The sequence below is a fragment of the Pinus tabuliformis genome, chromosome 5_2, assembly GCF_031772625.1.
Source record: "Pinus tabuliformis cultivar Carrire ecotype Pingquan chromosome 5_2, CPIR1, whole genome shotgun sequence".
NCBI classification, from domain to species: Eukaryota; Viridiplantae; Streptophyta; class Pinopsida; order Pinales; family Pinaceae; genus Pinus; species Pinus tabuliformis.
In genome coordinates, this window is record NC_142306.1 from 342,235,545 (window position 1) to 342,260,212 (window position 24,668).

At 38.4% G+C, this 24,668-nt stretch overlaps 1 protein-coding gene across 4 annotated transcripts in view; it reads right to left on the reverse strand.

Annotated features, from left to right (window-relative positions):
- LOC149158895 (serine/threonine-protein phosphatase PP1 isozyme 6-like) overlaps positions 1-14,135 on the reverse strand; it is a 47,964-nt gene extending 33,829 nt beyond the window's left edge. For 2 of the 4 annotated variants that reach the window (XM_089436343.1, XM_089436342.1), the window contains exon 1: positions 13,346-14,135. In XM_089436343.1, the coding sequence (XP_089292469.1) occupies positions 13,346-13,529 (184 nt within the window). In that variant the 5' untranslated portion in view covers positions 13,530-14,135. The remainder of the gene's footprint in view (positions 1-13,345) is intronic. The other 2 variants (XM_089436345.1, XM_089436344.1) reach the window with 2 other exon arrangements.
- Positions 14,136-24,668: the final 10,533 nt, after the last annotated feature.

A 24,668-nucleotide genomic window follows, 5' to 3' on the forward strand; every position in this document is an offset into this window, starting at 1 on the left:
AGAGTACACCCTTGGAGAGTTTGTTGACTATTGTGCGGAGGCAGGCATTAGGAGGGAGTTCACTGTTCCTTACAACCCCCAGCAGAACGGGGTTGCGGAGAGGAAGAACATATCCATCGGAGGGGCTGCCAAAGCCATGTTACATGATCAGGGGTTGCCATTGTTCTTGTGGGCAGAGGCCTGCAACACAGCTGTTTATTTGCATAACAGGAGTCCGCATCGTGCCTTGGAGCACATGACTCCGGAGGAGGCTTTTTCTGGGAAGAAGCCTGATATTGGTCATCTTCGTATCTTTGGGTGCATTACATACTCCTACATACCCAAGGAAAAGAGGACCAAACTAGAGCCCACCGCAGAGAAGGGTATCTTTGTGGGCTACAGTGAAACCTCAAAGGCCTTTCAAATTTACATTCCTGCACAGACGAAAGTTGTGGTCAGGTGAGATGTGAAGTTCGAGGAGGACAGGGCCTTTAGGAGGTCACGGGAGTTAGAGAATCTGGATCAGCCAGACCCTCGGCAACAATTGAGTCAGTCGTAGGGATCCAGTGGGCAGGGATCAGGAGGATCCGGAGATACATCTATGAGGATGTCAGGTCCGTCAGTGAGCAGTGGCTCGCCGAGCCAGAGGGTTGGTGCTCCGGGCAGCATGCAGAGCAGTCCACAGAGCAGTTCACTAGGGAGTCCACTGATGGATAGTTCACACGGTACCTCAGCTTCTACAGGTTCAGGTGCAGGCAGGAGGACAACAGACAGACAGTCAGGAGTTCAGGCTCCTGATGATGATGAGGAGGAGGAGTTTCATTCTCCAATGGGAGAAGTACACTCAAGGAAGAGGAAGCCCAAGTGGCTTCAGGACACCTTGAGAGATGCCACATCTGTTGTTGAGCCTAAGAGGCCGGTCAAAGAGAGTAGACCACCTGAGAGGTTTTGTAGCTATATGGCAATGGCTACTAGCATCCTTGACTCTGAGCCTTCTAGCTATGAGGAGGCAGCTGGCCAGCAGGGCTGGAGAGAGGCCATGCAGGAGGAGTATTCTTCTATCATGAAGAATGATGTTTGGGAGGTGGTGCCGAGGCCTGAGGGCAAATCCGTGGTTACTTCCAGATGGCTTTACAAGGTAAAGCATGCTGCAGATGACAGCATTGAGAAATTCAAAGTGAGGTTTGTGGCTAGAGGGTTCTCCCAGGTAGAGGGAGTTGATTATGAGGAGACCTTCGCTCTCGTGGCTCGATATACTTCGATCCGCTCCATTATATCGATAGCAGCAGAGATGGGTTGGAAGATCCACCAGATGGATGTGAAGACTGCATTTCTCAATGGCTTCATACAGGAGGAGATGTACATTGAGCAGCCACAGGGCTTTGAGGTGCATGGGAAGGAGTCCCATGTGTGCAGACTGAAGAAGGCCCTTTATGGCCTAAAGCAAGCTCCCAGAGCTTGGTTCTCCACGATAGATAAATACTTGCAAGGGATGGGTTTCACAAAGAGTGAAGCAGATCCGAACCTTTACTATATTGTGATAGGTGAGGAGCCTCTCATTCTGGTGTGTATGTGGATGACTTGGTAATTACAGGTGCAGAGAGACTCATAGAGCACTGCAAAAGAGATCTTGCGGCGGAGTTTGAGATGAAGGACATCGGCTTGATGCATTACTTTTTGGGTTTGGAGGTGTGGCAGGAGGAGGGGCATTTCTTCCTGGGGCAGGGGAAGTATATTGTGGACATCCTTGGCAGATTCCACATGGAGGATAGTAAACCCATGTCGACACTAATGATCACCAACTGGAAGAAGCTTCATGCTTCGGATTCCGAGTTGGTGGATCCCACATTGTACAGGCAGCTGATTGGTTCCTTGATGTATTTGGTCAACACTAGACCAGATATTTGTTTTGTTGTCAACACGATGAGCCAGTTTATGTGTGAGCCTAGGAAGGTTCACTGGGTGGCTACAAAACACATTTTGCGGTACTTGCAGGGGACAGTGGATTATGGTCTGGACTACAGGCAGGGGGATGGAGTGAGATTGGCAGGTTATACTGATTCTGATTGGGCAGGTTGTGCTTCTGATAGGAAGAGTACTTCAGGGTGCTGTTTTGGGTTGGGTTCGGCAGTAGTGTCATGGTTCAACCGGAAGCAGCAGTCAGTAGCATTGAGTTCAGCGGAAGCAGAGTATATGGCAGCCAGTCTAGCTAGTTGTGAGGCCATCTGGCTTCGCAAGATGTTGTTTGGCTTATTTGGTCAGTGGTTGAGACCTTCAGTGATTTACTGTGATAATTAGAGTTGCATTAAACTCACAGAGAATCCAGTATTTCATGACAGGTCAAAGCATATCGGGATCAAATATCATTTCATCAGAGACTATGTTCAGAAGGGAGCTGTGAAGCTTGAGTATATTCCCACTGATGAGCAGGTTGCAAATATTCTTACCAAAGCCTTACCACGGAGCAAGCATGTCTACTTTAGAGACAAGATGGGTGTGGTGAGGAACACCTTCCTCGGTAAGAGGGAGTGTTGAAATTTGGTACCGGAGGACAGGTGGTTCCCTAAGGCTTTGATCTTTGGCCTCGAGAAAAGTGTCCAAAAGAATTTAATTTTTCTCCTAAAGTGACTTTATAATTTTTATAAAGTCAAATCTAATTTAAAAGTGACTTTAAGTGATAAAGTTACTAAAGTCTAATTTTAAAGTGACTTTAATAAAGTCAATGTAAAATTAGAAAGGAAAATTGACTTTGGAAATAAATGACTAAGTGGGTCTTTATTAAAGTGGGGTGAATTAAAAAAAATAGAAAGTGAGATTTAAATGAGCATTTAATCTCAGCCCTAGATCTCAATCTATTTCAGCCATTGGATTTAGGGATTCCCCAAAAGTCACTTACGGTTAGATTAAAGGAGGGAAAGGAGGAAAAGGTCATTCATTCTTTCTTGAGCAGATTGAGAGAAGGAGAGCAAGAGAGCAAGGGAGATTTTTGGACAGCGAGGAGAAGGAGGCAACAGCTTGGCACACATTCCAAGGTAACGTTTCAGCAAGTCCATATAGTTGAGTTAGCACACAGTGAAAGGCAGGTTTTGGGCACGATTTTCTAGGAAGGCCGTACAGCAGTTTTGGTTCAGATTCCAAGGAGGTCGTACAGCAAGTTAGCACAGAAATCGAGGAGCAGAAAAACTGAAGTTTATTGGCACATTTTTCGAGGGAGGCCGTACAGCAAGTGGTTGTACCTTGGCATGCTTTTCTAGGCAGAAATCCGTATAGCCATATTGTTGTTTTCTGCACAGAAATCGAAGAAAATTGTACAGCAGCATTTATGGCAGCATGCATGCTTTTCTAGGCAGCCTATACAGCAGCATTTAACACTGAAATTTGGGCACAAAAATCGATGAGGTCGTACAGCATTTATTGCTATTCTATTTTGCTGTTTGCAAGTTTTTCAGTTGGTTGTGAGGCACGGAAAATGAGATAAGTTGTAAAAGTTTGCTTGCTGATTTTTTGTTGAATATTTCTCTTACTGTAAAAGCATTTTCCAGAAATAAGGAGCTTTCGAACTGGTTTTCCCCAAGAGTTGTAGGGGGTTTTTCCAGGGTCATCTTGACCAAAAATCACTGTTTAAATGTGTTAAATGGTTGTTTGTATGTGCTGATATTTATTTCTGCATTTTCCAGCATTATGTTATATTTCCAGAATTTGTGTTTTCAACAAAATTTATTTTCCTGTTGTTGAATGTATAGATATGGGAAAGGGCATTTAACTATGTTGGAAAAATAAGGTGAAACTGAAAACCGGGGTGGGAAATGAGAAATTTCTACATACTTATCGGAAACGGATGATCTTTACATCAATCCAACACCTCTCGATGAGAGGGATCCAAGAAAAATATCAGCTGCCATAGATGACCCACATGGAGTTTGGCCCTAGTTTCCAATTTTAACAAAGTAAACATGATGTAATCATTCAAATGAATTCATATAGAAGGGAACACACACCTATCTACAATAGGAGGGAGAGGAGAGACTATGACTTGACAAGTGGCAATGGGAAAAGGGAGAGAGGAAAAGGGGTGGATGGCACTCTTATAATTCTTCCTTCGTGATTTGACAAGTGCCTTGGGCATATAAACCTTGAGAGAAGTCAACAGCTCATTCTTCATGCACACCTAACACCCTTTGTCTATAAAGGTAATCTATTGAAATTAGGTGAGGTTCCTTTTGTTCCTTCAACACCCTCTGCTCATTGCATTTAATATGGTTTTGTTCTCTTTCATCATTTGATCAGAATGTGAGTATCTGTCAGCATTGCAGAGGAGGTCATGGGATATTGTTTTCTCACTGTTTGATGATTGGAGGATGAACACCCATGCAGAGATAAAGGCTTTGCAACTGGCTGATTGTTTGTTGAGCTATTTTTCCTACTTTGGCAGAGGGATAGCAGTGATGGGCATAGCTACAGCATGTTGATATTGCAGTTTAATGGTATCCTAAGTTAGTGCATAGGCTAGTAGGATAGGGGCTGAGAAGGTCCACAAGTCGTGTTTGCTCTATGGAGTAGGCTAGCAGGATAGGGGCTGAGAAGGCCCGCAAGTCATGTTTGCTCTATGGAGTAGGCTAGCAAGCTAGCCAACTAATTGCAGCAGCACTGTTTTTGTGGATCTAAAGTTGTTGCACTCCTCTATCTAGTACATAAGATCTGGTTCATTGCGTAGCTATTGAGTGTTGCTTACAAGAATGTGCCTATGAGTGTAAAGAACTTGCCCTCATCAGTTCATGCCTTGACTCAAGGGTGGTCTTTACAGTGAATGCCTATAGCTGGTTGGTACATGATTCCTCAGGAAGCTTGTTTGTGATTCTATTTGCTGATAAAAGTATTGTTGTTAGTATGTTTCATTTCACATGTTGTGTAATGTGCTTGATTTATAGTACTTGCAAGTTGTTCCTTCTAATTTTTCAAACTTTCGGTGTTATGTAATTGATGATTGCATTTGCATAAGCTAGATCTGTGTTCAGCTTCTGTGACTGCATCTCAGCTTTATTTAGTAGATAAGTATTTTGTAGAAATTTTGAATAATATAACACTTATTCACAGAGATTATCCTGATTATACACTATTTGTGGAATGCATGCATAATACATAACCTCCTCTGCGTTGATCATCAATTTGAGGAATTAAAAACAATCGCATGCGCACATTGAAACATCAATCACACATATCAACACAGTATGTAATGGGGAAAGCATACAGCTGAAAACCCCCGACTATCTGTATATTATGATGATAGATAACATGTAACAATACATAGTACAATACTCCTCACAAGTACTCAGTACCATCTCCACTTGCTACACACAAACTAGCTCAGATTTGAACAAGTCACGGGTTCAAATCTCCTCCATTGTTTGCCTGCCTCTACTGCGCAATCCAATGTTGAGAATGGATCTGATCCAAGTTCGAATTCCCTTTGGTTGTATTGCGCAATCCTCATTGGCAATCTCAATCAATGATTGTGCAAATCTCATGCACAGCGATAGTCACAACTGATAGTAGTCTCACCCTCTCACCCACCTCTAACACTTGTCTCCACTGAACTGTCCATGCACTGAGTTAACTGATGTATTCTTTAGTTGATTTATGAGTTAATAATTAGTGAATTAATTAATAATTAGTTCACACCACTCATCACTAGTGTATTTGGCAGTTAGACTAAATACAACTAGTTCAACTAAGTCAAACTGAACACAACTCCATCAACTCCTCAACCAACTCCACCAAACTCAATCACTTAAGTTTTAACTGAAGTCCATCATGCAATAGCTCAACTAACCCATAAGAAAAGCGTATTTCCTTCTGGCAGTTGCATGTGCCACATCCGTAGCTCGAACTGAAGTGCTGCAAGAGGATAAGATAATGTTTATAGTCCAAATATTATTAAGAGCTAATAATATTCGACTGTTCTATTTTTAGATTGGCAGTCTAAAAATAGACTCCGCCCATATGTCTAAAAATAGAAGTCCATCTATTTTCACCAACATGACCAATCATCCATAAATAGCATCCTGCAACTCATAGACCATGATCCATATGTCTAAAAATAGACTTTGCGCCAAAAATAGCCTGCAGGCCCACTTAGTGAAGGCGACTTCTTTTCACTAAGCTCCATCATCTTGTTGCATTTTCAACATATTTTGTTTGTATGTTGCAGTTTACATGTGGTATTTTTTGATCTGCTTGATTTATAGTACTTGCAAGTTATTCCTTGTAAATTCTCCTTTCAATGTTATGTAATCGATGATTACTTCTGCATACGTTAGAGATGTGTTCGGTTTCTGTGACTGCATGATGCAAACTGTTATTTTGTATTCAGTAGAGTGCTTTGAGTATCCTGGGGTCTAGCACGGACACTGCACACATCTCAGACTGGCTAAAGAGCTTCCAAAAGCTTGAGGCCAGCAATTGCTAGTGCCTGAGGCAAATGCGTGAATCAAACCTCGACTAGATTTGTTGATCAAAGCATTGTGTCCCAAAGAATATAAGAGCTTGATCTCTGCATCAAGCAAGTATATTTAGTAGGTAAGTATTTTGTTTGTATGTTGCAGTTCACATGTTGTACTCTTTGATCTACTTGATTTATAGTACTTGCAAATTATTCCTTGTCAATTCTCATTCTTTCAGTGTTATGTAATCGATGATTGTTTCTGCATAAGTTAGAGATGTGTTCAGCTTCTGTGACTGCATCTTTTGTTTAGTTGGTTAATTGGTACAATTCATGACTGCATGATGCAAACTGTTATTTTGTATTCAGTAGAGTGCTTTGAGTATCCTGGGGTCTAGCACGGACACTGCACACATCTCAGACTGGCTAAAGAGCTTCCAAAAGCTTGAGGCCAGCAATTGCTAGTGTCTGAGGCAAATGCGTGAATCAGACCTCACCCAGATCTGATGATCAAAGCATTGTGTCCCAAAGAATATAAGGGCTTGATCTCTGCATCAAGCAAGAATATTTAGTAGATAAGTATTTTGTTTGTATGTTGCAGTTCACATGTTGTACTCTTTGATCCGCTTGATTTATAGTACTTGCAAATTATTCCTTGTAAATTCTCCTTCTTTCAGTGTAATGTAATTGATGATTGCTTCTGCATAAGTTATAGATGTGTTCAGCTTCTGTGACTGAACCTCTTGTTTAGTTGGTTAATTGGTACAATTCATGACTGCATGATGCAAATTGTTATTTTGTATTCAGTAGAATGGTTTGAGTATCCTGGGGTCTAGCAAGGACACTGCACACATATCAGACTGGCTAAAGAGCTTCCAAAAGCTTGAGGCCAACAATTGCTAGTGTCTAAGGCAAATGCGTGAATCGGACCTCAGCCAGAGCCATTGATCAAAGCATTGTGTCCCAAAGAATATAAGGGCTTGATCTCTGTATTAAGCAGTGTTTTAAAAACCATTTTGAAAAACCGGTTACCGGTCAAACCGGCCAGTTAGCAAGCTGGCCGGTCCGAACCGGCCAAAAAACCCGGTTAGACCTTGCCTTTCGCCGTTTTTTGGGCCCTAACCGGTGAAAACCGGCCGGTTTAGAACGGAACCGGCCGGTTTCGTCCTAAACCGGCCGGTTTTTGGCATGCCCACCGAATCATGCAAAAAGGCGTTGGTGGTTTGTGGTTTAGGGGTTTTGGGGGGGAGGTAAAGGTATTTTCCCTCCAAAAACACCCTCTCCAAGCTATAAGAGACCCCTCTCACTCTCATTTGTCTCACACAACTGATTTGGAGTGTTTGTGAGCTTGGAGAGTGTGGAGTTTTTGCTGAAGTAGTCATCTTGGAGTTGGAGTTGGCGCTATTTTGGAGATAGTGTGTAGCTGTCAGTGGAGTTGCCATCTTCAAGAGGACGCTAAGGGAGATAGTTTGCATTTCCAGGTAAGGATTTGCACTTGATAATTCCTCATTTGAGTCTGTTGTCCATGAATTTTTTTTTTGAGTTATAAACTTCTCACTTCTATGATCTATCATGTATGCTATAAACTCTCTAGCTCTATGCTATCAAATTTTGTAGCTTGAGCCTTGCATGTGCATTTGTTTTCCTACATTTATCTTTGGTTTTCCATTTTGCTTAGCTGCAATTTTTTTTTTAAATGGCAGATTTCTTTGCAAATTGTTATTATTTCAAGCAAACATGGCTCCAAAAGGAAAGGACAGTGCATGGGCTCATTGTGATGTAATTGATGGAAAAATGATATGCAAATTATGCCATAAATCTATTGGAGGTGGGGGTATTCTTAGGTTGAAACAACACTTGGCTGGGATAAGAGGCCAAGTAAAGCCATGTGATGCACCAAATGCACTGTTAGGTCCTATTAGGGCAGAATACATTTCCAAGCTTGAAAAACTTTATGAGGATAAGGCTAGGGAGAAGGCCATCCAAGATGACATTGCAAGGAAGAGAGAATTATTTGAAGCCATGAAAGAGAGTGGGTATGATGATTATGAGATTCAAGACTCCACTTCTATCCCTTCCACCAATGACCCCTTTCACTATGTTCATCCTTCTATTGGCCAACCATCAAAAGGAACAAAGAGAACAAACATCCAAAGTTATTTCTCATCTTCTGCCAACATTGCCTCTTCTAATCCCACTTCCTCCCAGCCAAGTTCTCAACCCACTTTGGATCAACATTGGAAAAGACAATGCAAAGAAACTTCTCACCAATACATTGCTAGATGGTGGTATGATTCAGATATCCCATTTAATGCTGCTCGCTCACCTTATTACCAAGCTATGTGGGACTCTGTTATAGCTACAGGAAAGGGCTTCAAAGGCCCTAATATACATGACTTGAGGGGAGCTCTTTTGCAAAAAGAGATATCTTCCATTGATGAGTATTTGGTTGATTTTTAAAGATTCATGGCTCAAAACAAGTTGTTCCATTATGTCAGATGGATGGTCCGATGGAAAGAACCGCACTATCATTAATTTCCTTGTTTCTTGCCCTCAAGGAACCATGTTTTTGAAATCAGTGGATGCATCTGATAAGGTAAAGGATGCAATCCTTCTATTTGAGATTTTGGATAACGTTATTCAGGAAGTTGGGGAGCAGCATGTTGTGCAGGTCATCACTGATAATGCCTCAAACTATGTTCTTGCTGGAAAGATGGTTGAGGCCAAATATAAGACCATATTTTGGACTCCATGTGCTGCACATTGCATAGACCTCATGCTTGAGGATATAGGCAAAGTGGAGTGGGTAAAAAACACTGTAGAGCATGCCAAGTGCATTACAAAATACATTTACAACCACTCATGGGTATTGAACCTAATGAGGAAACACACTGGAGGCAAAGAGCTTGTTAGGCCTGCAATTATGAGATTTGCAACTCACTTCCTCACGTTGCAATGTCTCAATGGTCAACATAAAAACTTGCAGAAAATGTTTTCCTCTGATGAATGGTCTGAATCTCGGTGGGCTCGTAGACCAGATGGAAAAGACACCAAAAAGAAAGTGTTAGACACTTATTTTTGGAAAAGGTCTGTAGAGCTTGGGGAAAGATTGGCCATGGGCTACATTTATGAAGCTATGGATCAGGCAAAGGAGCAGATACGGGCAGCTTACAAGGACAGGTTAGCTAAATATGGCCGTATATGGGAGATCATTGATAACAGATGGAACAATCAACTCCATCGTCCTATACATGCAGCCGGGTATTTTTTGAACCCAAAGTATCACTATAAAAATCAGCTAGGAGATCAGCGTGATGGGGAGGTCAGAGCTGGATTGATTGATTGTTTGGAGCGCATGGTCCCTAGCCATGTAGACCAGTTGGAAATACATAGACAGCTTACTATTTTCAATATGGCAAGTGGTACTTTTGGCAAAAACTTGGCAAAGATGGCAAGAGATGTGGACCAACCAGGTAAGCAATTCCAATTTCCATTTTGTTTTTCATTTCAAGTTAAAATTGTTTACGTTCTTGAATCTTTACAATTCAAATTATAAACTAAGTTACTAATTAATGCCTTTTTCTTTGCAGCACATTGGTGGGAGTCATTTGGTGGCCAGTGCCCTCAATTGCAAAGGTTTTCAATTAGAGTCCTCAGTCAAACTTGCAGTGCTTCAGGTTGTGAGCGCAATTGGTCTGTTTTTGAGCGCATACACACGAAGAAGAGAAACCGTTTGGAACAAAAACGGTTAAATGATCTTGTTTTTGTGCAATACAACCTTCGACTGAGGAGGAACCAAATGATGAGCAAATCACCTGATCTAGATCCCATTGCGTTGGACGATATTGATCCAACATCAAAATGGGTGGAGGAGACTGAAGATCCTGTGTTTGAGGCTGATTTTGATATCGACATGGCTTTAACGGGGGATGAGGCAGATAATGTGGCGGCATCAGAACCAGGATCAGTAGCGGCATCAAGGAAAGGCAAGGAACCAATGGAAGGCACTAGTCGTGCAGGTCGACAAACTCGTGCTTCCATTAGGTCCACTTCTATTGTCATTGGTGGCATTGATACTGAGGTTGCAGATCAGGCTGTGGCATCCTCAGACTCTGAACCAGATGATGTCTATGTAGCTCCTGATGATGATCCTGTGTCTAGTAGTGGTGATGGACTTGATGATTGATCATGTGTACACTGTAGACTTGTAGTAGGCCAATGGCCTCATAGCTTGCAGCATTGTTTTTGGACTTTATAGGCCATTTAGAGCCTCATTTCTTATGTATTTTGCTATTTTGTCGATGATATGTATTGTACTCGGTGCCATTTTGATATATTCACCTTTACATGGTATATAAATGAGCAAACTTTGCATATTTTGTCTCTATTGGTTTGGAATCATGGTTTTACATCTTAAAAATAGTTTTGTTTCATTAAAAATTAATTATTTAATGTATTTTTTTAAAACCGGTTCGTTTAGACCAAACCAGTCCCGGTTAGACCGGTTCCGGTCGGTAAACCAGTTCATTAGGTGGACCGTTCCGGTCACCGGTTCCGGTTTTAAAAACATTGCCATTAAGCATATATATCCATTGTCCAAGAAGGTGGTTGTGCATTGCTACCCCAGGAAGTGGATGGGTTCACCACACCTTTGCTCTACAATCATTGGCATGGATGATCTCTCTTCTTTAGAACTTGCAGAACATACAATTCAGCCTATCTTGAATTGCATCAGATTTGTTTAGAAGAAATAGGGTCGGGAATACTTTATATTAACCTCTGAATTTTTCTTTGAGTTTGCGCTCGCAATTTTAAGTGCTTAGTTACATCTGTACAAACTGTCCAACTCTAGTATTTATGTAGCATATCATGAACTCTACACTGATTCTCAAAAATTTCGTGGGAACAAGAAGCTGACCATGATTAGTTGCAATCATTAGTAAACCACACCCTAATCCATTCACCTGTTAATCCATCTTTTGAACATTTCATTATCTCGACAGTGAATGAAAGCAAATGGGCATATTTGAGTCATGTCTTTCAAGCTGAAAGACTGACAGCCACTTACCTTGCAGACATCACATTGCATTTTGCAGTGCTTGGCACAGCCTTCGATCAGTTGTGCCACTATCACCCTAACAACACAATAACTCTCTTTATCACCTTCATCTCAAAATATTATGATCGAGTCCATTACAATATACAATTTTAACTGCAAGTCAATGTTCCATATCTGGAAATCAATGTCTCACATACAAACATAATTATCGAGGTCTGAAGGTGCAAATGCAGGGGTAGGTGCAACTGCAAATGTGGATACAAGATTTTTTTGATGCTGGGTTTGGTAGGCACTGGCGCAGCCTTATATTTAGTATTTACACGTAACAAAAAGACACAGATAAGAAAAATATAAGAAAAAGATACAGTTGGAAAAAACCATTATAAACCAGTAACACTTCTTACAGATCTTAATTGTTATGTTTGTCATTTGACCCTCGATATGGTAAATCACCGGTGATTGTACATAGGATTGGTTATATAACTAGCCTTGCTGGCCAGCAATCTTTGTTTTCGAACCTGGGTTCAGGTATGTCAGGTATGCCCGATAATTCACAGGCAACAATAATAAGTGAGTTAAGTAATTCTACATGACAAATAATTAGAAAATTCAGAAATTGAGGTAAAAATCATAAAGGTATAATATATGGTAAATTACTGAATCTAATAATAACGATGAATACTATACATTAATCCATGTGAAACAGTGATAAGCACGTATAAGGACCTCTAAACAGAATTGCTGACAAGAATAAAACTTGCAAGAGAGAACATTACACAGATCACTAGATATTGCAGTAACGATACACAGCAGCCAGCAATATCATGCTAGGAGCTAACATCTAAGAGGTTTACAGCAGAACAAGATATGTATTGCAACAACGAAGTGTAGTAAGCTGGTAAGGTGCTTATTTCAGCCATTACCATATGTGGACAAACCACAGTTTTTACAGCTTTCAGCAACGTGACGAAAAACTTAGATAACAAGGGCCCACATAATTCAAAATTCAGCCACAAATTAAAATTTAAAACCAACCACCTAAAGCTTAGACTTGCAATTATTTTATCATTGGAAGTAAACACATAACTTTCTTGATGAGTCCATAAGCAATTGTTCACCAAGAAGATAAAATTGTATTACTCATCCATACATACATCAAAAACCAGCCACCTAAATAAAGGAAAATACGTTTCCACTGTAGTCCTTATACAGTTTGGGCCATCCGAATTATGATAAGAAAGAACAAATAAGAAATCACTTCCGTTTTAGTCCTAATACAGAGGTACTAACCAATATCATATTTAAAAGATCAGACAAATGAAGAATCGTCCCTTCTCAGAGATTCTTTTCGATTCTACTCTTAGTGCGGACACAACTATCCAATCACATATGAAAAAAGCCAATAGCTACGAGGAGGAACTGTGCCCAAAGTGAAATGAACAAATCAAAGATCGGTCATCAAACAAAAAAATTACTGCCAAATTTGCAATTCGATACTACTGCTATTGCAGACATTCAAGAAAACGAGGAAACAAGAGTTCAGACGAGAAACTATGAAAAAAAATAAAATAAAAAAACCGCTCTTAGTCGAGTTTCCGGAGAAATTAAAGCCTTATTCTTCCAGCAGATCCTTCAAATGTGTCAGGCAGTATGCAATGATGTGTATGGAACAGATCTAACTCCAAAGGAATCGAACCAGTGCCCACCGGGCGGAGAAAACCATTCAAAAACCTAAACGAGACATCGAGACGAAAAAAACAGAAGACGGAACCAAAAATAATACCGTAAACGAGTAACATAAAAATTTTAGAATTGAATGAATGGAAAATAAGCAATATATTGAAGTAAAAATAATTATATTTACTAACCGCAGATCTTTATAGGCGCCTCGAGCTCCAATAAATTCGGTTGATTGAGAAATATTTCTTTTGAAACTTGACAGAGCTGCCGTACCTCGGCTTCCGTCACCTGCGCTTGCCTTATTGTTCTGGCGTTTTTCGTCTCCAGCAACCGCCTTATTATATCGTCCAACAAATTTTTATCCATCGACATCGTTTCTCACCGATGAAAACCTCAAATTTCACCCCTACACACTCGCAGTTCACACACCACCCCCAGCTCGATAAGTTCGACGGATTATTAAATCAGGTCTAGAGATCGAGTCCTTCCAGAACCATAAATTCACAAGCACCTGAGCCATTTCATCGTTGAAGAGCCCATAATAACTTTGAAAATGCCACGAATTCTCCACAGAATTAGAGTTTGAAGAACTGGTCAGAACAGAGCCAATCCATTCGTGTTATTTATTCCAACCAGCAAATTGCATACATAAAGATTCGATCCTTGGACTGGACGGTTGATTGAAAGGAGGAGTTATTAATGAGATGGATGAATTGGGAAGAATTCTTTGCATTCCTTTGCAGTTTCTTCGCTTTCCAGCGGAATCTCATGCTCTGTAACACAAAGGAAACGGAGGACAGTAGTGTACGGATAATACCGTGCTATTCCGTTTTTGGCTTTACCAAGGCTTATTTCCCGTCAATGGACGGGAAGAACGAGCGAACGCATATGTAGATAGAAGATTATCTTTTGCGACGGAAAAAGTCGTGGGAATGACTAACGCAGGTCGGCGGTTCGGATCGCGTCACAATCGGAGCACTGAAAGCAAAGCTTAACCGGTTGCTTGAAAGATAAACCTTTATAATATCATGGAATTTTATCTTTAAATAAATAACGCGTCCATACAAATTTTTAGCAGGTTAGGTTACAAAGAATTAATTAATTAATTATTCTTGGAAAATGGACGGTTGTAGAAAAAAATCATATTTTTATTTAAAAATAAATTATTTTTATTTTTAAAATCACTTATTTTTTATTTTAAAAATAATTTATTTTTTATATGCGGTCTAAGGAATTTGACCACCAGATTTTTATATAAATGTTACAGAGAGTGAATTCGCAAATAATTGAGGACGATTTATTCAATGAACGAGTGCGGTAGAAGTTACGTGAAATTTGTCGTTTAAAATGAAAGATGGTGAAGAAATGTACGTATTTTTCTATGATCACGTGGATGCTAAGATGGTTACTAAATATTTGTATATAAAGTATTGATTATGACATTTATCTGGGAAAAATAAATAATTTGACTTTTAATTACCATAGAGTGGATTTCTGATTTTAAGTTATCTTAATTATATTTTTTATATATATAAATTTAATTATTAATTTTTTTAACGGTTTTCAATAAAATTATGAAAATACATCTCGTAAATATAATAAATATATTAGGAATGGAATGAGATTAACAAAAATTATTTTTATAATTGTGTTATAATGTAAATAAGTGTTATATAGTAGTGTTTAAATATAATTTAGTTATAATGAAGAAAAAATTTATCACAAAAATAAAATAGCTAATAAAATATTGTTTTGTTGATGTCATCACCAAAAATTAAAAATATGATTATTTATGTGCTATATATATATAAAATAAGTTATTTTACCTTGAAAATATGGAGAAAAAATTATAATTCATGAAGATGGAAATAATAGAAAAATCAAAATCAAAATGTTAAATAAAAGGAAAATAAATTTAAAAACAAAAAATAAAATAGCTAATAAAATATTGTTTTGTTGATGTCATCACCAAAAATTAAAAATATGATTATTTATGTGCTGTATATATATATATATATATATATATATATATATATATATATATATATAATAAGTTATTTTAACTTGAAAATATGGAGAAAAAAATATAATTCATGAAGATTGAAATAATAGAAAAATCAAAATCAAAATATAAATAAAAGGAAAATAAATTTAAAAACAAAAAATTAATAACTAACAGAAATGGAAGTTACTAAAGAGCCCATAATAAGACCTCAACCAATCACTCTACAAATAAATAAATTTAAATAATAACAAAAATTGAATTTCTAATGTTAAACTATGGATAAGCCGCATAAATTTTTGGTCAAAAACAAAAGTCAAAGCAAAAGTGGAAGCTATTAAAGAGCCCCATAATAACACCTCAACCAATCACTTTACAAATAAATAAATTTAAACAATAACAAAATTTGAATTTATAATGTTAAACTATGGATAAGCGGCATAAATTTTTGGTCAAAGACAAACTCAAACTAATACGCAGGTCAAAGCAAAATTGAATGTGTAATACCATGTTGTATAATAATATGTAAAAGTAATAGTTTTAGAAATTGATTATGATATAATTTTCAAAATGTAAATATTAATTAATGAAAATTTGCAAAGTGATCTAGAAATGTGGGATCTTAGTATGAGGTGGGAGGTATTGCTACAAGTAGGGGGTGGCATGCCAGTTATCCCACCCAATATTAATGGAAGAGGACATGTTAGGTAGCCCCCCGATGTTAATTATCCTACAGGGTGGCGGATACACTTCCAACTCAAATCATTATTTGGATATGAAATCACAGTTAATCAACTGTGATCATCATGCAGGGGGGAAAATGGACAAGCAAGCTCTGCACATAATTATGATTATCCTCTAGATTTCTCATTTTGGGAATTCTAGCATAGTGTCTCCCCTACTCTCGGAGTGGTCAATCCCTTCAACATCACCTCTGAGACTCTCAATTGCCACTTCTACTCTAGTTTATTGTTTCATCTTCAAGTCGCAGTGTGCATGGGTTCATTTTGTTCTTAATCATTGGGTAATCCCTCTACTTCTGCCTCATTTTTTTCGACACCCTTCCTTTGTCTTGTGTTATGTTAAAGCTTTGAGCATATTAATTCAAAAATTATGGCGCTTGGGTCCAACCACTTCTTTCATCTTTTGTATTATGGCTTGTCACTCTCCCTATGATCTTGTCACTCATGTTGTTAATCTTCACCTTAAGAGTCTTAGTCTCGGGTTGGTCAGTGATGTTGCGGCAAAGGGCTAGAAGTCTTCATGGAATGGGTCATTATGAGAGGAGGGGAGGATCCTACACTCGACAAAGAGTGAAATCTTAGCTATACAACACACAAACTCCAGAGAATATTTACACAGAGCTAGTAGAGGCTAAGAGGGATATAGCAGGAGAATAAGGTTGCCTTCTCAACTTTGATATAGTTGGTGAAGTTGCAAACTAGGTACTTGATGTGGATCACACCAAAGGCGGGCATAATCAGTGTATGTACATTAGGGATATCTATTGGCACATGAAGACATTATCGGGCAAAGTTCTATTGGACATAAATGAAGCTAAGGAGGAATCCTCCTTATGCTCAACAACCGACAACATAATCTGAAGACTTTGGACTAGTGCCTAAAAAGGATAGAAGACCATCTAAGCCCTAATCTAGGAAAAACCCCTAGTAATGGAAAAGAGCCAATTGTGGTGGATCTCTCTGACACATCCAAGTCAACGTGATCGACTTCTACTATTTGGTTTTTCTGCTACTTTCTTATTTTTTTTGTTTAAATGATAGTCATATGATAGCTAATGAGTCAAATAATAAAGGCCTGAAGACGAGATAATATGCTATTTTTTATCTCCTTTTAAATCTTTATGTATGGATGCTAAGAAAATTATGGTTTTTCCATTGATCTAATTTCCTTGATGGAAACCCAAAACTTATTATCATATATTATTTCGATTAATCAATAGAAATTTAACCTTACAGAAAAAATAGTGAAAACGTGGAATATCAACTTTTGTATCTCTCACCTACAAAGTGAAAACTTTATAATTTAAGTTGCATTATTATTTAAATTGTTCTATATATATTCTTGTTTAATTGTTTTTAAGATTGTTTTAATAAGCTCTTTTTTTAAATCCTTTAAATTAAAAAAATAAAAATAAATAAAATAAAATAATAATAATTCAACTTAGTTAGATAATTAAATTTAAAAATAAAACAAATAATACAAAACCAAAATTTACCTATTAAAAAATAAACAAATAGATACTAACCAAAAAAAATCCATTTATTAACTCACTTCATTTATTATAAAAAAAAAAAAAAAAAAATCAAAATCCATTCACTAACTCACTTTCATTCAAAGATAAAAATAATAAAATAATAAAATTTGGATAATTACTTTATTATTATATTTTATTTGTAGTTATAAAATCATTAATAAAATAAATATATTAAAAATATTTACTATCAAATTATGTCTAATAGTATATTATCTTTTATACATGATATATTGATCAGGCGCTCAGTGTTTAGTTCAAAAAGCAAATTTCTCAAAATGGCCTGAATCTTGAACGACCGTGTCCATCTCGCAAAACAATCCCAACACAACTCGTTTCACTAAAAACTGAGTTTGTATGAGAAATATATTGTGTTCTATCCGATTTGCCAAATAGAAGAAATTTTTGAAAAAAATGCACAGTCAGCAGTCTGTACCGCTGACATGGCAGGTGACTGTGCAAGGTCAACAGTGGTCAACGGTCCAATCAGGCTTCACCAAGTGTTAGAGGGTGGTTGGTTTGCAAGTATGGTGCGTTGGCAAGTTTTGATTGGTTGAAGGTGGTCTAATGAGGAGAGGACAAGTGGCAAGCCGGGAGGCCACCATGTGTCCCTCCCCAAAGGACCGGTTATGGGCAGTGATAAAATTTTATGGCAGGCTAAGGGGTCAAACCCGGGACTTGCTCCACGTAAACCACATGCCATACAACTACACCACGGTTTGTTTCTTAACCATATTTCTCTCCACGCATATTTGAAGTTTAATGTGTTTATGGTTGGGGGTTAGGAGGGCCAGCCCTCCCATGTGAACACCCCTCTAGCGATAACGGCTACGGTTAACTGTTAACGATAAACCACAACATAAAAACATAACTGTAACATTATATGATGACATGTGTATGCTATTTATAAACCATCAGGCAGTGAAATCGTGCGGAGATTGCACTAACTGTCGACTAAGCCACGACGTGTGTCCACCATTGCGAAGGTCATCGGGTTAAGCTAACGGTTTGCATTAAAATGCAGATTAAGCGCTAATCTGACTTATCTGCTAATTAACCACACTTAGCATTAATTAACCCACAGTTTAATTCAGCGGACCTCCAAAATTGGTGCCAACTCTAGTTTTAGTGGAGTTAACTGGAGTTCCTCCAGTTTTAGAGGAGGTTTTCTAGGAGAAAGCAATTTTGGTCATAACTGGAGCAAAATTCGACCAAATGGAGCTCAGGAAAAGGTGTTCCTAGCTAATTTGAGCATTCTGAACACATTGAAGCAGGTTTCAGGAGCAGTAGAGCTTTGTAAACAACATTTTTTCCATATTGAGATAATATAGAGGCCCAAGCCATGGAAGTTGGACCAAGGAGATGTAACCTAGGAGGGTGAACTCCTTCATCAAAACACTGTGTTAAGTGTTCATGTTGATGGTTTGCTGTAATTTTCATTGATGTTGTTCAACACTTATTTTTCATGCTATTTTGCTCATGTATTTCACATAAAACTTGATAACATTTACATGTGTCCAATCACAAACACCATAAGAGAACCATGCACATGAAGCAATTGACAAGAATTTGTTTATAAATCTGAAGTTGAAATTAGCACAGCAAAGCTAACATTCAACAATAGATCAAGTTGGTATCAGAGCAAAGGTTTATTTTCTTGATTGCTTGAGTTCTGTGCATAGGGTTTTAATGGTTGCAAAATTGTGATGTTTACAAGGTTAAAGTTGCAGAGAGGAGAAGGGAAATTGTTGGTTGCAACTCCTGAGGTAATGCCTAGAAGAAGGAGAGTCACAAGGCCACAATCTCCACCCAAAGTTCCAATTCTAGTTGCACTTGAAGCACCTCAAATTTTACCTTCAATTGATATTGAGGAGGTACAAGCAATACTAGAAGTTGAGCTTGAATCCAAAGCCATCATGTCTGAAGCAAGAAAGACTGAAGATCTTTTAGAAGAGGAAGCATTCAAGAAAGCTTTCTATGACTTGACTGACATGATTAGAGTCCTATATGAAGAGAGGAACACTAGAATGGTTGGAGAGAGTTCTAAGCCTCCACATGGAGAGGGAAGCTCAAGAGATAAAAAAAGATGATAAGAAGGATTCAGACGGTAATGGAGGAAAGCCTCCTGCATCTCCACCATCTTCATCATCTTCCTCATCATATTCATCATCCTCAACATCTCAAACAACAACATCTTCCACTTCCACCACAAAAACTGTCCATACTCATTTAAAAACCCCAAAGGAAAAAACTCCCTTACTCAAATTGGACATTAAGTTTAAACTTCCCATGTACAATGGTGAGGTGAATGCAGAAAGGTTAGAAAATTGGATTCGACAATTGGAGGTTTACTGTAAAATTCAGAACCTTCAAGAAGATGACATAGAGATCCAGTCGGCTTCATTGAGGCTAGAAGGAGCAACATTAGTCTGGTGGGAAGCAAAGACTCAAGAGGAAATGTGAATTCATGGTAAGATATCCATTTCTTGGGTTGAATTTGTTTATGCAATTAAAAGACAGTTTTATCCTTTAGCCTATATGCAAAAAGCCATTATGAGTTGGCAGAATTTTAGGCAACTTAAAGGCCAAATAGTCCAAGACTATACCCAGGAGTTTAGAAAGAGGGCTTTGTTGTTAGGAGTAAACTTGAATTCCCAAGATACACTGTTGAAATATATTGGGGGTTTACATTCCTACTTAAAACATACTATCCTTATGTTCAATCCAAGAAATTTGGATGAGGTATGTGTGCAAGCCACGCACCTTGAAGCAAGAGGAAAGAACATTCAGGAAGAGGGTAGTAAGAAGAAGCCATTCAAGGGTAAGGAGAAAGAGAAGGGAGGAAAATGGAAGGGAAAGAAGAATGCAAGTGTGAAGAAAGAAGGGGAGAAAACTATATGCCAACATTGTTCCAAAGTTGGGCATGATGAAACCCATTGTTGGAAATTACATCCCGAACTAAGGCCTAAGAAACAAACAATAAGGGAAAACAAAAGACGATCGCTACCACACAACATGATCTTGGATCAAATTCTGGTGATGAGACCAAGATTTCAGCCATGGTTACAAAAGGAAAAGAAGTTGTTGTAAGCACTAGTTCCTCACATAGTCACAACAACACTCCAAATGAAGAATCAAGAATAGAGTTGTTCCATGTAAGGGTAATTTCAAATCATACAAATATTGATGCATTATTTGATAGTGGGTCACAATCAAACTTAATTTCAGAAGATTTGGTCAAAAATCTTAACCTTGAAATTGTACCTCATCATAAGCCATATCCATTGGGTTGGATAGTCAATAATGCAAATTTACAGGTTACAAGGAAGTGCTTATTCAAGTTTGCCATTACTGAAAAGTTCATTGATGAAGTTGAGTTAGATGTAGTTCCACTTGACATCTTAGGAATAATTTTGGGTAGTCCATATTTGTATGATAGGAAATAGTATTTTATCGCCATAAGAACAAACACTTACTACTCAAGAATGGAGTGGAGTACATTGTGAGATCCCATCACAAAAAGCTAAACATTTCTTTGGTTAATGGAGGGAAGATGAAGAGACTAGTAAATGCAAGTAAAATTCTGTGCTTCTCATGATCAAGAAAAAGAATGATATTGATTATGAATCTTTTGAAGGTTGTGATGAAAAATTAAAATCTTATTTGTTTGATGTGGTAAGCAAGCATGGCGAGATGTTTTAGGAACCAAAGGGGTTACCTCCCAAGAGGGGAATTCAACATGAGATATAGCTGCAGCAGGATGTTCCACTTCCAAACATTGGCATGTATCGCATGTCGATTATGGAGAGCATGGAAATCAAGAAGCAAATTCAAGAATTGTTGAACAAAGGTATCATACGCCCATCTACTTTTCCATGTGGTTCGCCCATTGTCTTGGTGCCAAAGAAGGACGGGACTTGGCGCATGTGTGTGGATTTCCGTGCATTGAACAAAATAACAGTAAAGAATCGTCATCCACTCCCAAGAATTGATGGTTTGCTTGATCAGTTGAGGTATACAAATTATTTCACTAAGTCAGACCTATGAAGTGGTTATCATCAAGTTAGAATAGTTGAAGAGGACATTTGGAAAACCACATTTAAAACTAAACAAGGATTGTTTGAGTGGCTTATTATGCCTTTCGGTTTTACAAATGCTCCAACTACTTTCATGAGAGTTATGAATGACGTATTGAGACCATTTCTAGATGAATTTGTCACTGTTTACTTAGATGATATTCTCATATTCAACAAATCTAGAGATGAACATGTCATGCATGTAAACAAAGCACTTGATGCCTTCAGAAAAGAACAGTTGTTTTTAAAGATGTCAAAGTGTGAATTTTGGCAATACTTCTTTAGTGTATTTGGGACACATTGTTGGAGGAGGTAAGCTGAAGATAGACCCCTCTAAGGTTGAAGTCATTCTGAATTGGCCCAAGCCCAATACAGTTACAGAGGTAAGAAGCTTTCTTGGGGCAGCACAATATTGGAGGAAATTTATTGCTAATTTTTCTTCCATTGTAGCTCCATTACATGCATTGACTAGTGTCAAGAAAGTATTCCATTGGGGAGATGTACAATAGAAAGCATTTGATGCTTTGAAGAAAAAGATCAGTTCAACACCGGTATTGGCTCTTCCGGATCTTAGACAGCCATTTGAGATTCAAACGGATGCTAGTGATTATGCCATGGGAGCAGTTCCTATGCATCATGGTAAGCCCATTTCATTTCATTCTAAAATTTTTAATGGAGTTGTGACTAACTATCCCACTTATGACAAATAACTTTACACATTGGTACAAAGTGTCAAAAAATGGAAACACTACTTGATGGGGAAGGAAACCATTATCCATACCAACCATCAACCATTGCAGTACTTACAGTCACAGTCAAAGTTGTAGCAATCACGAAACTTCAGATGGATGGGTTTTCTACAACAGTTTAATTTGGTTATCAAGTACAAAAAGGGAATCTACAATAAGGTAGTTGATATGCTTTCTAGGTCTATTGTAAATTCATCTATTATACTCAAACACAATTTTGTTTTGCATGAAAGTTACATTGAGCAATATGCATATGATAATGACTTTCGAGATGTTTATGTAAGCTTGAGTCAAGGAAACAAAATTGAAGAGTTAGATTACCATGTACATAACAGTTTGTTGTATCACTTGGGCAAGTTATGTATTCCACGGGGAGAAAGAAACCGTATCATAAGGGAGGCGCACACTTCATTGATTGATGGACACTTTGGTGTAGGCAAGACAATAGTGAATCTCCAAAGGTATTGTTATTGGCCACACATGTTTGATAATGTATTTAGTTTTATAAGAGGGTTTTCTTTGTGTGCAACAAGTAAGCCTAGCAATAGGAAAATAGGATTGTACACTCCACTTCCGATACCTTCACATGCATGGGAGAGTATCTCAATGGATTTTGTAGGAGGTCTTCCTTGTCAAGGAAAGGTCATGATTACTTGTATGTAGTTGTAGACAGGTTCAGCAAAATGTGTATAATAACACCATGTAAAAATAAAATTACAACTGAACAAACAACTCATCTTTTCTTCCAAGACATTTGGGTTAATTTTGGTCTTCCTACTTCCATTGTATGTGATCAAGATTCTCGATTTGTTGGGAATTTTTGGTCAAATTTGTGGGACATGATGGACACTAAGTTGAAGAAGAGTACAACCTTTCATCCACAAACAGATGGAAAAACCGAGGTGGTCAACAGAACAGTCATTCATCTTCTTAGAGGATATTGCAGCAAACATCTCAAGTTGTGGGATGAACAATTGCATTACATGCAACATGCATACAACAGGGCAAAGAATTCTTCCACAAATACATCGCCATTTGGGACATGTTTTGGGTACTTGCCAAGATCGCAATTGGACTTCATCTTTGAGAAAGATGTTGCCATTGATCGTCATAGTGACATTGATAAGGCAAGGAAGTTCATAGAGCAAATTCAATTGATACATCACACAATGCAGGAACAACTTGAAAAGAGTCAGAGCAGCTACAAGGCAAGGCATGACAAACACCAGGTCGATCATAAATTTCAAGTTGGAGACGAAGTTTGGTTATATATTAGCAAAGGGATACTTCAAGGAGAAGGTAAAAATCTTAAGCCAATCCGTTATGGTCCTTTTAAAATTCTGGAAAAGATTGGTAACAATGCATTTAAGCTAGATTTTCCTCCTTATATGCAAATATACCATGTTGTTAATGTTGAGAATTTGAGATTGTTTGAGCCTCCTTTGATTGATGATCAAGGAGAGCATGTTCAGCTGCCATCAATAGATGATTTTTCGCCAGAATACCTTGATGAACTTTAGCGGGATCTCATACTTGATAGAAGAACCAGAACTTCGAAGAGAGGGAATGTCGAATACCTTAGAGTGGGACTCAAGGGACAAAATCCTTATAAATCCAAATGGTTGCAGATCGAGAAGGTGAGGGAGTTGTACCCTCACCTGCTAAACAATTGATAGTATATTTTGGGGTCCAAAAGGCTTTTAGTGGGGAGGAATGATCAGGCACTCAGTATTTAGCTCAAAAATCAAAGTTCCCAGAATGACTCGAAACCTGAACAATCGTGTCCATCTCGAAAAACGATCCCAATGCAACTAGTTTCACTGAAACTGAGTTCGTATGAAAAAGATATTGCATTTTGTTCACTTTGCCAAATAGAAGAATTTTTGGAAAAAAAATGCACAGTCAGCAGTTCGTATTGCTGACGTGGCAGGTGACTGTGCAAGGTCAACAGTGGTCAACGGTCCAATCAAGCTTCACCAAGTGTCAGATGGTGATTGGTTTGCAAGTGTGGTGTGTTGACAAGTTTTGATTATTGAAGGTGGTCCAATGAGGAGGGGACAAGTGGCAAGCCTAGAGGCTGCCACGTGTCGCTCCACGTGTCCCTCCCTAAAGGATCGGTTATGGGCAGTGATAAAATTTTATGGCAGGCCAAGGGGTCGAACCTAGGACCTGCTCCGCGTAAACCACATGCCATACCACTACACCACGGTTTGTTTCTTAACCGTATTGCTCTCTGCACATATTTAAAGTTTAATGCGTTTATGGTTGGGGGTTAGGAGGGCCAGCCCTCCCATGTGAACACCCCTCCGGTGGTAATGGTTACGGTTAACGGTTAACCATAAACCACAACATAAAAACATAATTGTAAAATTATATGCTGACATGTGTCTGCTATTTATAAACTGCCAA